At 40.4% G+C, this 15549-nt stretch overlaps 1 protein-coding gene across 1 annotated transcript in view; it reads left to right on the top strand.

Moving 5' to 3' along the window:
- Nucleotides 1-15549, top strand: part of LOC118942868 (probable E3 ubiquitin-protein ligase makorin-1) — a 39894-nt gene that overhangs the window by 15410 nt on the left and 8935 nt on the right. The window contains exons 3-4 of the mRNA XM_036956808.1: nt 5122-5345; nt 9039-9262. Of these exons, the coding sequence (XP_036812703.1) occupies nt 5122-5345; nt 9039-9262 (448 nt within the window). The remainder of the gene's footprint in view (nt 1-5121; nt 5346-9038; nt 9263-15549) is intronic.

Below are 15549 nucleotides of genomic sequence, written 5' to 3' on the forward strand. Positions count from 1 at the left end.
CTAGTACTCTGTTGGGATTCTATATAGCTGTGTGTAGACTAGTACTCTGTTGGGATTCTATATAGCTGTGTGTAGACTAGTACTGTTGGGATTCTATATAGCTGTGTGTAGACTAGTACTCTGTTGGGATTCTATATAGATGTGTGTAGACTAGTACTGTTGGGATTCTATATAGCTGTGTGTAGACTAGTACTCTGTTGGGATTCTATATAGCTGTGTGTAGACTAGTACTGTTGGGATTCTATATAGCTGTGTGTAGACTAGTACTCTGGGATTCTATATAGCTGTGTGTAGACTAGTACTCTGGGATTCTATATAGCTGTGTGTAGACTAGTACTCTGGGATTCTATATAGCTGTGTGTAGACTAGTACTCAGTTGGGATTCTATATAGCTGTGTGTAGACTAGTACTCTGGGATTCTATATAGCTGTGTGTAGACTAGTACTCTGGGATTCTATATAGCTGTGTGTAGACTAGTACTCTGGGATTCTATATAGCTGTGTGTAGACTAGTACTCTGGGATTCTATATAGCTGTGTGTAGACTAGTACTCTGTTGGGATTCTATATAGCTGTGTGTAGACTAGTACTCTGGGATTCTATATAGCTGTGTGTAGACTAGTACTCAGTTGGGATTCTATATAGCTGTGTGTAGACTAGTACTCTGGGATTCTATATAGCTGTGTGTAGACTAGTACTGTTGGGATTCTATATAGCTGTGTGTAGACTAGTACTCTGTTGGGATTCTATATAGCTGTGTGTAGACTAGTACTCTGTTGGGATTCTATATAGCTGTGTGTAGACTAGTACTCTGGGATTCTATATAGCTGTGTGTAGACTAGTACTCTGTTGGGATTCTATATAGCTGTGTGTAGACTAGTACTCTGTTGGGATTCTATATAGCTGTGTGTAGACTAGTACTCTGTTGGGATTCTATATAGCTGTGTGTAGACTAGTACTCTGTTGGGATTCTATATAGCTGTGTGTAGACTAGTACTCAGTTGGGATTCTATATAGCTGTGTGTAGACTAGTACTCTGGGATTCTATATAGCTGTGTGTAGACTAGTACTCTGGGATTCTATATAGCTGTGTGTAGACTAGTACTCTGTTGGGATTCTATATAGCTGTGTGTAGACTAGTACTCTGTTGGGATTCTATATAGCTGTGTGTAGACTAGTACTCTGTTGGGATTCTATATAGCTGTGTGTAGACTAGTACTCTGGGATTCTATATAGCTGTGTGTAGACTAGTACTCTGGGATTCTATATAGCTGTGTGTAGACGAGTACTCTATTGGGATTCTATATAGCTGTGTGTAGACTAGTACTCTGTTGGGATTCTATATAGCTGTGTGTAGACTAGTACTCTGTTGGGATTCTATATAGCTGTGTGTAGACTAGTACTCTGTTGGGATTCTATATAGCTGTGTGTAGACTAGTACTCTGTTGGGATTCTATATAGCTGTGTGTAGACTAGTACTCTGTTGGGATTCTATATAGCTGTGTGTAGACTAGTACTCTGTTGGGATTCTATATAGCTGTGTGTAGACTAGTACTCTGGGATTCTATATAGCTGTGTGTAGACTAGTACTCTGGGATTCTATATAGCTGCGTGTAGACTAGTACTCTGTTGGGATTCTATATAGCTGTGTGTAGACTAGTACTCTGGGATTCTATATAGCTGTGTGTAGACTAGTACTCTGGGATTCTATATAGCTGTGTGTAGACTAGTACTCTGGGATTCTATATAGCTGTGTGTAGACTAGTACTCTGTTGGGATTCTATATAGCTGTGTGTAGACTAGTACTCTATTGGGATTCTATATAGCTGTGTGTAGACTAGTACTCTGTTGGGATTCTATATAGCTGTGTGTAGACTAGTACTCTGTTGGGATTCTATATAGCTGTGTGTAGACTAGTACTGTTGGGATTCTATATAGCTGTGTGTAGACTAGTACTCTGGGATTCTATATAGCTGTGTGTAGACTAGTACTCTGGGATTCTATATAGCTGTGTGTAGACTAGTACTCAGTTGGGATTCTATATAGCTGTGTGTAGACTAGTACTCTGGGATTCTATAAAGCTGTGTGTAGACTAGTACTCTGTTGGGATTCTATATAGCTGTGTGTAGACTAGTACTCTGTTGGGATTCTATATAGCTGTGTGTAGACTAGTACTCTGTTGGGATTCTATATAGCTGTGTGTAGACTAGTACTCTGTTGGGATTCTATATAGCTGTGTGTAGACTAGTACTCTGTTGGGATTCTATATAGCTGTGTGTAGACTAGTACTCTGTTGGGATTCTATATAGCTGTGTGTAGACTAGTACTCTGGGGTTCTATATAGCTGTGTGTAGACTAGTACTCTGTTGGGATTCTATATAGCTGTGTGTAGACTAGTACTCTGTTGGGATTCTATATAGCTGTGTGTAGACTAGTACTCTGTTGGGATTCTATATAGCTGTGTGTAGACTAGTACTCTGGGATTCTATATAGCTGTGTGTAGACTAGTACTCTGGGATTCTATATAGCTGTGTGTAGACTAGTACTCTGTTGGGATTCTATATAGCTGTGTGTAGACTAGTACTCTGGGATTCTATATAGCTGTGTGTAGACTAGCACTCTGTTGGGATTCTATATAGCTGTGTGTAGACTAGTACTCTGGGATTCTATATAGCTGTGTGTAGACCAGTACTCTGGGATTCTATATAGCTGTGTGTAGACTAGTACTCTGGGATTCTATATAGCTGTGTGTAGACTAGTACTCTGGGATTCTATATAGCTGTGTGTAGACTAGTACTCTGGGATTCTATATAGCTGTGTGTAGACCAGTACTCTGGGATTCTATATAGCTGTGTGTAGACTAGTACTCTGGGATTCTATATAGCTGTGTGTAGACTAGTACTCTGGGATTCTATATAGCTGTGTGTAGACTAGTACTCTGTTGGGATTCTATATAGCTGTGTGTAGACTAGTACTCTGGGATTCTATATAGCTGTGTGTAGAGTAGCACTGTTGGGATTCTATATAGCTGTGTGTAGACTAGTACTCTGTTGGGATTCTATATAGCTGTGTGTAGACTAGTACTCAGTTGGGATTCTATATAGCTGTGTGTAGACTAGTACTCTGTTGGGATTCTATATAGCTGTGTGTAGACTAGTACTCTGTTGGGATTCTATATAGCTGTGTGTAGTCTAGTACTCTGTTGGGATTCTATATAGCTGTGTGTAGACTAGTACTCTGTTGGGATTCTATATAGCTGTGTGTAGACTAGTACTCTGTTGGGATTCTGTATAGCTGTGTGTAGACCAGTACTCTGTTGGGATTCTATATAGCTGTGTGTAGACTAGCACTCTGTTGGGATTCTATATAGCTGTGTGTAGACTAGTACTCTGTTGGGATTCTATATAGCTGTGTGTAGACCAGTACTCTGGGATTCTATATAGCTGTGTGTAGACTAGTACTCTGGGATTCTATATAGCTGTGTGTAGACTAGTACTCTGGGGTTCTATATAGCTGTGTGTAGACTAGTACTCTGGGATTCTATATAGCTGTGTGTAGACTAGTACTCTGGGGTTCTATATAGCTGTGTGTAGACTAGTACTCTGTTGGGATTCTATATAGCTGTGTGTAGACTAGTACTCTGTTGGGATTCTATATAGCTGTGTGTAGACTAGTACTCTGTTGGGATTCTATATAGCTGTGTGTAGACCAGTACTCTGTTGGGATTCTATATAGCTGTGTGTAGACTAGTACTCTGTTGGGATTCTATATAGCTGTGTGTAGACTAGTACTCTGTTGGGATTCTATATAGCTGTGTGTAGACCAGTACTCTGTTGGGATTCTATATAGCTGTGTGTAGACTAGTACTCTGTTGGGATTCTATATAGCTGTGTGTAGACCAGTACTCTGTTGGGATTCTATATAGCTGTGTGTAGACTAGTACTCTGTTGGGATTCTATATAGCTGTGTGTAGACTAGTACTCTGGGGTTCTATATAGCTGTGTGTAGACTAGTAGTCTGTTGGGATTCTATATAGCTGTGTGTAGACTAGTACTCAGTTGGGATTCTATATAGCTGTGTAGACTAGTACTCTGTTGGGATTCTACACACAGGTGTATAGACTACTTCTGAGCAGCAGTAGCAGTCTACACAGGTATATAGAATCCCAACGTAGTAGTAGTTATAACATTGGGGTCCCACAAGGGTCAATATTAGGCCCCCTTCTGTTTACCATCTATATAAAATGATCTCCAACAAGTTAACTAGTTATATTTTAATATTTTTTATTTATTTAAAATATTATGTCAATAGTGAAAGGTTCTGAGGGAGCTACTTCAATGAAAAGTTGGTTCTAAGATGAGTTCAGTAAGAGAACCTTAACATTTAATTATTATTTTCTCTTGTCTTTCTCTGCCTCTGACCTGTCTCATTTGCTCTCTCTCCCTCCCCCTTCTCCCTCCCTCTCTCTCTCTCTCCCTCCCTCTCTCTCTCTCCACCCTTCTCCCTCCCCCTCTCTCTCTCCCTCCCCCTCTCTCTCTCCCTCCCCCTCTCTCTCTCCCTCCCCCTCTCTCTCTCCCTCCCCCTCTCTCTCTCCCTCCCCCTCTCTCTCTCTCCCTCCCCCCCTCTCTCTCTCCCTCCCTCCCCCCTTCTCCCTCTCTCCCTCTCTCTCTCTCTCCTCTCTCTCCTCTTTCTCCTCTCTCTCCTCTCTCTCCTCTCTCTCCTCTCTCTCCTCTCTCTCCTCTCTCTCCTCTCTCTCCTCTCTCTCCTCTCTCCCCTTCTCCCTCCCTCTCTCTCTCTCCCCCCTTCTCCCTCCCTCTCTCTCTCTCCCCCCTTCTCCCTCTCTCTCTCCCTCTCTCTCTCTCCCTCCCTCCCCCCTTCTCCCTCTCTCCCTCTCTCTCCCTCTCTCTCCTCCCTCCCCCCTTCTCCCTCTCTCCCTCTCTCCCTCTCTCTCCTCCCTCTCCTCCCTCTCCTCCCTCTCCTCCCTCTCCTCCCTCTCCTCCCTCTCCTCCCTCTCCTCCCTCTCCTCCCTCTCCTCCCTCTCCTCCCTCTCCTCCCTCTCTTTCTCTCTCTCTCCCTCCCTCCCTCCCTCCCTCTCTCCCTCCCTCCGTTCTCCCTCCCTCCAGGTTTGAACACTCTAAAGAAGACGTGCCTGGGCCCAAGCCGTCGCTGCCACCCCCTGCCTCCGCCCTTCTCACTCCTACGTCCCTCGCCGCCAGCGCCCCCGTTCCCAGTGGATCGGCGGGTGGTGAGTCGGCAGACGGCCCAGAGAACCCTCATGGATCAGGCGCAGGGGACTGGGTTATGGCGGCAGAGTTTGTACCAGGCCAGCCGTACTATTGTGGAAGGGGTGAGTGTGTCTAGGATGCTTGTGATTGAGCCTACTTGTACATAATTACACTATTATTATTATTATTATTATTATTATTATTATTATTATTATTATTATTATTATTATTGAAATTATTAGGTTAAAGTGCCTTAACATGTAACATGTACCGATAGCAAGGTCCAGCCTGTCTGGTCCAGTCATTCAACGCGGTGGTCTTTACCACGTCGTGATTGTTGTCACACTGGCTGGTCCTCATTCAGGACCCAGGTGACTAAATCTTCTCTTAACCCTGTCACACTGGTTGGTTCTCATTCAGGACCCAGGTGACTAAATCTTCTCTTAACCCTGTCACACTGGTTGGTTCTCATTCAGGACCCAGGTGACTAAATCTTCTCTTAACCCTGTCACACTGGTTGGTTCTCATTCAGGACCCAGGTGACTAAATCTTCTCTTAACCCTGTCACACTGGTTGGTTCTCATTCAGGACCCAGGTGACTAAATCTTCTCTTAACCCTGTCACACTGGCTGGTCCTCATTCAGGACCCAGGTGACTAAATCTTCTCTTAACCCTGTCACACTGGTTGGTTCTCATTCAGGACCCAGGTGACTACATCTTCTCTTAACCCTGTCACACTGGTTGGTCCTCATTCAGGACCCAGGTGACTACATCTTCTCTTAACCCTGTCACACTGGCTGGTCCTCATTCAGGACCCAGGTGACTACATCTTCTCTTAACCCTGTCACACTGGCTGGTCCTCATTCAGGACCCAGGTGACTAAATCTTCTCTTAACCCTGTCACACTGGTTGGTTCTCATTCAGGACCCAGGTGACTACATCTTCTCTTAACCCTGTCACACTGGTTGGTCCTCATTCAGGACCCAGGTGACTACATCTTCTCTTAACCCTGTCACACTGGCTGGTCCTCATTCAGGACCCAGGCTGCTAAAGCTTCTCTTAACCCCAGAGCCATGTTGTCTCAATGTGATCAATTAATCGTGCAGCCCTACTGGCTTCTACAAGGTGTCGAAAGCGTTCCACAGGGATGCTGGTCCCGTGTTGACTTCAATGCTTTCCCACAGCTGTATCAAGTTGGCTGGATGTCCTTTGGGGTGGTGGACCATTCTTGACACACACAGGAAACTGTTGAGCGTGAAAAACCCAGCAGCGTTGCAGTTCTTGACTCTAACCGGTGCACCTGGTACCCCGTTCAAAGGCACATAAATATTTTGTCTTGTCCATTCCCCCTTCTGAATGGCACACAGACACAATCCATGTCTCAATACCTTTTTTTGTTGTATTTTTTTAAACCACCCGTCTCCTCCCCTTCATCTAAACTGATTGATTGAAGTGGATTTAACAAGTGACATCAATAAGGGATCGTAGCTTTCACCTGGATTCACCTGGTCGGTTGATGTCATGGAAAGAGCAGGTGTTCCTAATGTTTTGTACACTGTGTGAATAGGGTGCTGTTTGGGACTGGTATGCTTAGCTAGCTCAACTGTGGAATTGGAGGAGGAGAGCAAAGCTACGGTCAAAATGACACCCTGTTACTACGGTCAAAATGACACCCTGTTACTATGGTCAATATGACACCCTGTTACTACGGTCAAAATGACACCCTGTTACTATGGTCAAAATGACACCCTGTTACTATGGTCAAAATGACACCCTGTTACTATGGTCAAAATGACACCCTGTTACTATGGTCAAAATGACACCCTGTTACTACGGTCAAAATGACACCCTGTTACTATGGTCAAAATGACACCCTGTTACTACGGTCAAAATGACACCCTGTTACTACGGTCAAAATGACACCCTGTTACTACGGTCAAAATGACACCCTGTTACTACGGTCAAAATGACACCCTGTTACTACGGTCAAAATGACACCCTGTTACTACGGTCAAAATGACACCCTGTTACTATGGTCAAAATGACACCCTGTTACTACGGTCAAAATGACACCCTGTTACTACGGTCAAAATGACACCCTGTTACTACGGTCAAAATGACACCCTGTTACTACGGTCAAAATGACACCCTGTTACTACGGTCAAAATTACACCCTGTTACTACGGTCAAAATGACACCCTGTTACTACGGTCAAAATGACACCCTGTTACTACGGTCAAAATGACACCCTGTTACTACGGTCAAAATGACACCCTGTTACTACGGTCAAAATGACACCCTGTTACTACGGTCAAAATGACACCGTTACTACGGTCAAAATGACACCCTGTTACTATGGTCAAAATGACACCCTGTTACTATGGTCAAAATGACACCCTGTTACTATGGTCAAAATGACACCCTGTTACTATGGTCAAAATGACACCCTGTTACTATGGTCAAAATGACACCCTGTTACTATGGTCAAAATGACACCCTGTTACTATGGTCAAAATGACACCCTGTTACTATGGTCAAAATGACACCCTGTTACTATGGTCAAAATGACACCCTGTTACTACGGTCAAAATGACACCCTGTTACTATGGTCAAAATGACACCCTGTTACTACGGTCAAAATGACACCCTGTTACTACGGTCAAAATGACACCCTGTTACTACGGTCAAAATGACACCCTGTTACTATGGTCAAAATGACACCCTGTTACTATGGTCAAAATGACACCCTGTTACTATGGTCAAAATGACACCCTGTTACTATGGTCAAAATGACACCCTAGTTACTACGGTCAAAATGACACCCTAGTTACTATGGTCTTAATCAGTGCGCTCTACAGAATAGAGTTCCATTTGAGAGGCAGATGGTGTCCTTAGCTAGCCCAACTGCTGACAGGGTGAGTTTGTGCCAGTCTGCCAGGGTGTCCTTAGCTTCAGCCACTGATATCCCAACAGTGCTAGTCGCTGCCAACTTCTGCCATGTGGCCGGACACAGTGTGAAATGAATGGATGATTTGAATGTAGCGATCTTTCAGTCTGTCCCTCCTGTCTCCCTGTAGGATGGACATGATGTACTGTCAGTCAGCTACTAAGTCAATAAGACACTTTCAGTCTGTCCCTCCTGTCTCCCTGTAGGATGGACATGATGTACTGTCAGTGACTCAATAAGACACTTTCAGTCTGTCCCTACTGTCTCCCTGTAGGATGGACATGATGTACTGTCAGTCAGCTACTGTCAATAAGACACTTTCAGTTTGTCCCTCCTGTCTCCCTGTAGGATGGACATGATGTACTGTCAGTGACTCAATAAGACACATTCAGTTTGTCCCTCCTGTCTCCCTGTAGGATGGACATGATGTACTGTCAGTCACCTACTAAGTTAGTACTTTTGGCCCCTGTGGGCACCGGTCAGAAGTATGGCTCTATATAGGAAATGGGGGCCATCTTGGAATACACAGCATCCCCTTTCTGTTTGGTCTGCTGCCAAATGCTCCCCAATCCAGTCTCCCACTGAACAGATGTATTTTTATCAGAGAGAGAGAGAGCGAGAGGGGAGGGGGCGACTTCTGGTTGATTTTGTTTCCTTTTGGGGGCATTTTAGCATCTTTTATTTACAAGTTGGTTTGTAGACCACCAGACTCATGAGGTAAATAAATGACACCATTTTGTTGGCGCCAAGTCGATGACTGTTTTCCATGTGTCTTAATAAGGGTGTGTGTCTGGCTCGCTCACCTCTCTCTCCTTTTCGCTCACGTCTCTCCTCTTCGCCCTCTCTCCTCTTCCCCCTCCCTCGTCAGACCCGGTGAAGTCTGAAGGGTCGGGGATGAGTCCTCTGATGGAGCGAAAGAAGGACCGGTCGGGAGACGATAAGGAGTTGAGGAAGACTCTGTGTCCCTACGCCGCCATGGGGGAGTGTCGCTACGGACTTAACTGTGCCTATCTCCACGGCGACGTGTGTGACATGTGCGGTCTGCAGGTGCTCCACCCCTCCAACGACGCACAGCGATCAGAACACACCAAGGTAACGGTTCTACCCCTCCATCAGAACACACCTATACCTGTCAACACACGCCCCTCCATCAGAACACACCAAGGTAACGGTTCTACCCCTCCATCAGAACACACCTATACCTGTCAACACACGCCCCTCCATCAGAACACACCTGTACCTGTCAACACACGCCCCTCCATCAGAACACACCTATACCTGTCAACACACGCCCCTCCATCAGAACACACCTATACCTGTCAACACACGCCCCTCCATCAGAACACACCAAGGTCAAATCAAGATGAGGCGTTAGGATTAATGTAACTCAGCTGTGTGGTACTTAGTCTCCATGTTTTACTGTCAGATACTGTGTTTATATACTACGGTCTCCATGGTTTACTGTCAGATACTGTATTTATATACTACGATCTCCATGTTTTATATACTACGGTCTCCATGTTTTATATACTACGGTCTCCATGTTTTACTATCAGATACTGTATTTATATACTACGGTCTCCATGTTTTATATACTACGGTCTCCATGTTTTACTATCAGATACTGTATTTATATACTACGGTCTCCATGTTTTACTATCAGATACTGTATTTATATACTACGGTCTCCATGTTTTATATACTACGGTCTCCATGTTTTACTGTCAGATACTGTATTTATATACTACGGTCTCCATGTTTTATATACTACGGTCTCCATGTTTTACTGTCAGATACTGTATTTATATACTACGGTCTCCATGTTTTACTGTCAGATACTGTATTTATATACTACGGTCTCCATGTTTTATATACTATGGTCTCCATGTTTTATATACTACGGTCTCCATGTTTTATATACTACGGTCTCCATGTTTTACTGTCAGATACTGTATTTATATACTACGGTCTCCATGTTTTACTGTCAGATACTGTACTTATATACTACGGTCTCCATGTTTTACTGTCAGATACTGTGTTTATATACTACGGTCTCCATGTTTTATTACTACGGTCTCCATGTTTTACTGTCAGATACTGTACTTATATACTACGGTCTCCATGTTTTACTGTCAGATACTGTGTTTATATACTACGGTCTCCATGTTTTATATACTACGGTCTCCATGTTTTATATACTATGGTCTCCATGTTTTATATACTACGGTCTCCATGTTTTATATACTACGGTCTCCATGTTTTACTGTCAGATACTGTATTTATATACTACGGTCTCCATGTTTTACTGTCAGATACTGTACTTATATACTACGGTCTCCATGTTTTACTGTCAGATACTGTGTTTATATACTACGGTCTCCATGTTTATATACTACGGTCTCCATGTTTTACTGTCAGATACTGTACTTATATACTACGGTCTCCATGTTTTACTGTCAGATACTGTGTTTATATACTACGGTCTCCATGTTTTATATACTACGGTCTCCATGTTTTATATACTATGGTCTCCATGTTTTATATACTACGGTCTCCATGTTTTATATACTACGGTCTCCATGTTTTACTGTCAGATACTGTATTTATATACTACGGTCTCCATGTTTTACTGTCAGATACTGTACTTATATACTACGGTCTCCATGTTTTACTGTCAGATACTGTGTTTATATACTACGGTCTCCATGTTTTATTACTACGGTCTCCATGTTTTATATACTACGGTCTCCATGTTTTATATACTATACTACGGTCTCCATGTTTTACTGTCAGATACTGTATTTCTATACTACGGTCTCCATGTTTTATATACTACGGTCTCCATGTTTTATATACTATACTATGGTCTCCATGTTTTACTGTCAGATACTGTATTTATATACTACAGTCTCCATGTTTTACTGTATTTATATACTACAGTCTCCATGTTTTATATACTACGGTCTCCATGGTTTACTGTCAGATACTGTATTTATATACTACGATCTCCATGTTTTATATACTACGGTCTCCATATTTTATATACTACGGTCTCCATGTTTTATATACTACGGTCTCCATGTTTTACTGTCAGATACTGCATTTATATACTACGGTCTCCATGTTTTATATACTACGGTCTCCATGTTTTATATACTACGGTCTCCATGTTTTACTGTCAGATACTGTATTTATATACTACGGTCTCCATGTTTTACTGTCAGATACTGTATTTATATACTACGGTCTCCATGTTTTATATACTATGGTCTCCATGTTTTATATACTACGGTCTCCATGGTTTACTGTCAGATACTGTATTTATATACTACGGTCTCCATGTTTTATATACTACGGTCTCCATGTTTTATATACTACGGTCTCCATGGTTTACTGTCAGATACTGTATTTATATACTACGGTCTCCATGTTTTATATACTACGGTCTCCATGTTTTACTGTCAGATACTGTATTTATATACTACGGTCTCCATGTTTTACTGTCAGATACTGTATTTATATACTACGGTCTCCATGTTTTACTGTCAGATACTGTGTTTATATACTACGGTCTCCATGTTTTATTACTACGGTCTCCATGTTTTATATACTACGGTCTCCATGTTTTATATACTATACTACGGTCTCCATGTTTTACTGTCAGATACTGTATTTCTATACTACGGTCTCCATGTTTTATATACTACGGTCTCCATGTTTTATATACTATACTATGGTCTCCATGTTTTACTGTCAGATACTGTATTTATATACTACAGTCTCCATGTTTTATATACTACGGTCTCCATGGTTTACTGTCAGATACTGTATTTATATACTACGATCTCCATGTTTTATATACTACGGTCTCCATATTTTATATACTACGGTCTCCATGTTTTATATACTACGGTCTCCATGTTTTACTGTCAGATACTGTATTTATATACTACGGTCTCCATGTTTTACTGTCAGATACTGTATTTATATACTACGGTCTCCATGTTTTATATACTACGGTCTCCATGTTTTATATACTATGGTCTCCATGTTTTATATACTACGGTCTCCATGTTTTATATACTACGGTCTCCATGGTTTACTGTCAGATACTGTATTTATATACTACGGTCTCCATGTTTTATATACTACGGTCTCCATGTTTTACTGTCAGATACTGTATTTATATACTACGGTCTCCATGTTTTACTGTCAGATACTGTGTTTATATACTACGGTCTCCATGTTTTATTACTACGGTCTCCATGTTTTATATACTACGGTCTCCATGTTTTATATACTATACTACGGTCTCCATGTTTTACTGTCAGATACTGTATTTATATACTACGGTCTCCATGTTTTATATACTACGGTCTCCATGTTTTATATACTACGGTCTCCATGTTTTACTGTCAGATACTGTATTTATATACTACGGTCTCCATGTTTTATATACTACGGTCTCCATGTTTTACTGTCAGATACTGTATTTATATACTACGGTCTCCATGTTTTAAATACTACAGTCTCCATGTTTTATATACTACGGTCTCCATGTTTTACTGTCAGATACTGTATTTATATACTACGGTCTCCATGTTTTATATACTACGGTCTCCATGTTTTATATACTATACTACGGTCTCCATGTTTTACTGTCAGATACTGTATTTATATACTACGGTCTCCATGTTTTATATACTACGGTCTCCATGTTTTATATACTATACTATGGTCTCCATGTTTTACTGTCAGTTACTGTATTTATATACTACAGTCTCCATGTTTTACTGTATTTATATACTACGGTCTCCATGTTTTATATACTACGGTCTCCATGTTTTATATACTACAGTCTCCATGTTTTACTGTCAGATACTGTATTTATATACTACGGTCTCCATGTTTTATATACTACGGTCTCCATGTTTTATATACTATACTACGGTCTCCATGTTTTACTGTCAGATACTGTATTTATATACTACGGTCTCCATGTTTTATATACTACGGTCTCCATGTTTTATATACTATACTATGGTCTCCATGTTTTACTGTCAGTTACTGTATTTATATACTACAGTCTCCATGTTTTACTGTATTTATATACTACGGTCTCCATGTTTTATATACTACGGTCTCCATGTTTTATATACTACAGTCTCCATGTTTTACTGTCAGATACTGTATTTATATACTACGGTCTCCATGTTTTATATACTACGGTCTCCATGTTTTACTGTCAGATACTGTATTTATATACTACGGTCTCCATGTTTTATATACTACGGTCTCCATGTTTTATATACTACGGTCTCCATGTTTTATATACTACGGTCTCCATGTTTTACTGTCAGATACTGTATTTATATACTACGGTCTCCATGTTTTATATACTACGGTCTCCATGTTTAACTGTCAGATACTGTATTTATATACTACGGTCTCCATGTTTTATATACTACGGTCTCCTTGTTTTACTGTCAGATACTGTATTTATATACTACGGTCTCCATGTTTTACTGTCAGATACTGTATTTATATACTACGGTCTCCATGTTTTATATACTACGGTCTCCATGTTTTATATACTACGGTCTCCATGTTTTATATACTACGGTCTCCATGTTTTATATACTACGGTCTCCATGTTTTATATACTACGGTCTCCATGTTTTATATACTACGGTCTCCATGTTTTATATACTACGGTCTCCATGTTTTATATACTACTGTCTCCATGTTTTATATACTACGGTCTCCATGTTTTATATACTACGGTCTCCATGTTTTACTGTATTTATATACTACGGTCTCCATGTTTTATATACTACGGTCTCCATGTTTTATATACTACGGTCTCCATGTTTTATATACTACGGTCTCCATGTTTAACTGTCAGATACTGTATTTATATACTATGGTCTCCATGTTTTACTGTCAGATACTGTATTTATATACTATGGTCTCCATGTTTTATATACTACTGTCTCCATGTTTTATATACTACTGTCTCCATGTTTTATATACTACGGTCTCCATGTTTTACTGTCAGATACTGTATTTATATACTACGGTCTCCATGTTTTATATACTACGGTCTCCATGTTTTATATACTATACTACGGTCTCCATGTTTTACTGTCAGATACTGTATTTATATAGTACAGTCTCCATGTTTTATATACTACGGTCTACATGTTTTATATACTACGGTCTCCATGTTTTATATACTACAGTCTCCATGTTTTACTGTCAGATACTGTATTTATATACTACGGTCTCCATGTTTTACTGTCAGATACTGTATTTATATACTACGGTCTCCATGTTTTATATACTACGGTCTCCATGTTTTATATACTACATTCTCCATGTTTTACTGTCAGATACTGTATTTATATACTACGGTCTCCATGTTTTACTGTCAGATACTGTATTTATATACTACGATCTCCATGTTTTATATACTACAGTCTCCATGTTTAACTGTCAGATACTGTATTTATATACTACGGTCTCCATGTTTTATATACTACGGTCTCCATGTTTTACTGTCAGATACTGTATTTATATACTACGGTCTCCATGTTTTATATACTACAGTCTCCATGTTTTATATACTACGGTCTCCATGTTTTACTGTCAGATACTGTATTTATATACTACGGTCTCCATGTTTTATATACTACGGTCTCCATGTTTTATATACTACGGTCTCCATGTTTTACTGTCAGATACTGTATTTATATACTACGGTCTCCATGTTTTATTCACTACGGTCTCCATGTTTTATATACTACGGTCTCCATGTTTTATATACTACGGTCTCCATGTTTTATATACTACGGTCTCCATGTTTTATATACTACGGTCTCCATGTTTTATATACTACGGTCTCCATGTTTAACTGTCAGATACTGTATTTATATACTATGGTCTCCATGTTTTACTGTCAGATACTGTATTTATATACTATGGTCTCCATGTTTTATATACTACTGTCTCCATGTTTTATATACTACTGTCTCCATGTTTTATATACTACGGTCTCCATGTTTTACTGTCAGATACTGTATTTATATACTACGGTCTCCATGTTTTATATACTACGGTCTCCATGTTTTATATACTATACTACGGTCTCCATGTTTTACTGTCAGATACTGTATTTATATAGTACAGTCTCCATGTTTTATATACTACGGTCTACATGTTTTATATACTACGGTCTCCATGTTTTATATACTACAGTCTCCATGTTTTACTGTCAGATACTGTATTTATATACTACGGTCTCCATGTTTTACTGTCAGATACTGTATTTATATACTACGGTCTCCATGTTTTATATACTACGGTCTCCATGTTTTATA

Source organism: Oncorhynchus mykiss, chromosome 21 (assembly GCF_013265735.2).
Source record: "Oncorhynchus mykiss isolate Arlee chromosome 21, USDA_OmykA_1.1, whole genome shotgun sequence".
NCBI lineage: Eukaryota > Metazoa > Chordata > Actinopteri > Salmoniformes > Salmonidae > Oncorhynchus > Oncorhynchus mykiss.